This window comes from Sapajus apella, unplaced genomic scaffold (genome assembly GCF_009761245.1).
Source record: "Sapajus apella isolate SASKATOON/1434 unplaced genomic scaffold, GSC_monkey_1.0 scaffold1566, whole genome shotgun sequence".
NCBI classification, from domain to species: domain Eukaryota; kingdom Metazoa; phylum Chordata; class Mammalia; order Primates; family Cebidae; genus Sapajus; species Sapajus apella.
The window spans coordinates 1-2,703 of NW_022438492.1; the positions used below are offsets into that span (position 1 = coordinate 1).

Sequence of the window (2,703 nt, forward strand, 5' to 3'; positions counted from 1 at the left end):
TGGGAGGAGCCGCCGCCAGCCGCGCGGTCAGTGCCTCCCTCCAGACTTCGGAGGGCCGAGGGGGCACTGGAGAGAGCGCAGGCGACCGCCGGGGCTGGGCGCCTGCAGAATGGGGAACGAGCGGCCCCACTACTACGGGAAACACGGTAGGCAGCGACCCCCCGCCTGCAGCCCCGGGCCTACCCCTCGGCCCCTCGGAGGGGGCCTCAAGAGGAGCTGCAGCGCAGGGAAGGGGGCTGGAAGGGGAGTGCAATTGCAAATCTGCGCCTGGAGCCCCCAACCGTCACCCAGCCCCCTTCACCCGACTTGTGCCCCGGAGCCTCGCAGACGACCCTCTTTACTTTCCCCCACCCGAAAGACCTGCCCCTGTGCCCCTCTGCCTGGCACTGGTGCCGGCTCCCTCTTCCCCCATCCCACGTCAGGCCTTCCCCGTCTCCACCTGGTTCCCGGGTGGCCACCATTTCAGCCCTCTTCCCAGTAGGTGGCCGCCACTTAATGAATTTGTTCACAATTAGTGATCCCTCCCCCTCGTCCTGGCCTGCTCGGACTGGGGGCTTGGGTGTGGTCACCTGGAGGTGGGTGGGGCAGAAATTCCACAGGTCTCTGAATTTTATTCTTGCCAAGGCAAAGACACCCCTAGGGGCTTTTGGGATATGTGCTCTCCCAGCACTGTCTTGGTTCGGGTTTCCAACCCCATCCATCTTAATCTTGTCCACTTTCAGGAACGCCACAGAAGTATGATCCCACTTTCAAAGGACCCATTTACAACAGGTAAGGGCTCTGGGTTTTGGGGGGTTCTCCCAGATAATACTACTCCAGTCCCTGTCTCTTCACACCCGCTCCCATCTGTTCTCCAACAGACTGGTGACAAATATTTGCAACTTTTCTTTTTTTTTTTTTTGAGACGGAGTTTCGCTCGTTACCCAGGCTGGAGTGCAATGGCGCGATCTCGGCTCACCGCAACCTCCGCCTCCTGGGTTCAGGCAATTCTCCTGCCTCAGCCTCCCCGGTAGCTGGGATTACAGGCATGTGCCACCATGCCCAGCTAATTTTTTTGTATTTTTAGTAGAGACAGGGTTTCACCATGTTGACCAGGATGGTCTCGATCTCTTGACCTCGTGATCCACCCGCCTCGGCCTCCCAAGGTGCTGGGATTACAGGCGTGAGCCACCGTGCCCGGCTGCTTTTTTTTTTTTTTTTTTTCTGAGACGGAGTCTTGCTCTGTTGCCCAGGGTGGAGAGCAGTGGCTGCAACCTCCTCCTCCCAGGTTCAAGCAATGCTCCCACCTCAGCCTCCCAAGTAGCTAGGGTTACAGGCGCAAGCCACCACGCCTGGCTAATTTTTTTTCTTTTTCTTTTTTTTTTCGTATTTTTACCAGAGACAGGTTCTGCCGTGTTGCCCATGTTGGTCTTGACCTCCTGAGTGCAAAGCGCTGGTTTTGAACTCCTGGCCTCAAGTGATCCACCTGCCTTGGCCTCCCGAAGTGCTGGGAATCACGGGTGTGAGTCACTGTACCCAGCCTGGACTTAATTTTTACCATGCTCTTATTTATTTATTTTTGAGACGGAGTCTCTGTCTGTTACCCAGGCTGGAGTGGCCCAATCTCAGCTCACTTCAACCTACCCCTCCCGGTTCAAGTGAGTCTCTTGCCTCAGCCTCCAGAGTAGCTGTGAGGACTTGGAGGCTACTCGGGAGGCTGAGGCAGGAGAATCGCTTGAACCTGGGATTCAGAAGTTGCAGTAAGCCGAGATGGCACCACTGCACTCCAGTCTGGTTAACAAGAGTGAGACTCTGTCTCAAAAAAATAATATTAACAAAAAATAAAATGCAGCCGGGCACAGTGGCTCACACCTCTAATCCCAGCGCTTTGGGAGGGCAAGGCAGGTGGATCACTTGAGACCAGAAGTTCAAGACCAGCCTGGCCAACATGGTGAAACCTCGTCTCTACTAAAAATATAAAAATTAGCCCAGTGTGGTGGTGGGTGCTTGTAATCCCAGCTACTTGGGAGGCTGAAACAGGAGAATCACTTGAACCTGGGAAGCGGAGGTTGCAGCGAACTGAGATCACACCACTGCACTCCGGCCTGGGCTACAGAGCAAGAGTTGCTCTCAAAAATATAAAATAAAAAGCCAGGCGTGGTGGCTGATACCTGTAATTCCAGCACTTTGGGAGGCCGAGGCGGGTGGATCACCTGAGGTCGGGAGTTCAAGAAGAGCCCAACATGGAGAAACCTGGCCTCTACTAAAAGTACGAAATTAGCTGGGTGTGGTGGCGCATTCCTATAATCCCAGCTACTCAGGAGGCTGAGGCAGGAGAACCACTTGAATCTGGGAGGCGGAGATTGTGGTGAGCCGAGATCGTGCCATTGCACTCCAGCCTGGGCAACAAGAGCAAAACTTTGTCTCAAAAAAAAAAAAAGTGCCGGGCGTGGTGGCTCACACCTGTAATCCCAGCACTTTGGGAGGCCGAGGCGGGTGGATCACGAGGTCAAGAGATTGAGACCATCCTGGTCAACATGGTGAAACCCCGTCTCTACTAAAAATACAAAAAATTAGCTGGGCATGGTGGCGCGTGCCTGTAATCCCAGCCACTCAGGAGGTTGAGGCAGGAGAATTGCCTGAACCCAGGAGGCGGAGGTTGCGGTGAGCCGAGATAGCGCCATTGCACTCCAGCCTGGGTAACAAGAGTGAAACTCTGTCTCA

At 54.9% G+C, this 2,703-nt stretch overlaps 1 protein-coding gene across 2 annotated transcripts in view; it reads left to right on the forward strand.

The window, feature by feature from the left end:
- Positions 1 to 35: 35 nt before the first annotated feature.
- The window catches only part of LOC116546869 (choline transporter-like protein 2), a 12,588-nt gene continuing 9,920 nt past the window's right edge, over positions 36 to 2,703 (forward strand). Inside the window, exons 1-2 of one of the 2 annotated variants that reach the window (XM_032272993.1) lie at positions 36 to 146; positions 723 to 771. In XM_032272993.1, the coding sequence (XP_032128884.1) occupies positions 110 to 146; positions 723 to 771 (86 nt within the window). In that variant the 5' untranslated portion in view covers positions 36 to 109. Of the gene's footprint in view, positions 147 to 718; positions 772 to 2,703 lie in introns of those variants that run through there. The other variant, XM_032272994.1, reaches the window with a different exon arrangement.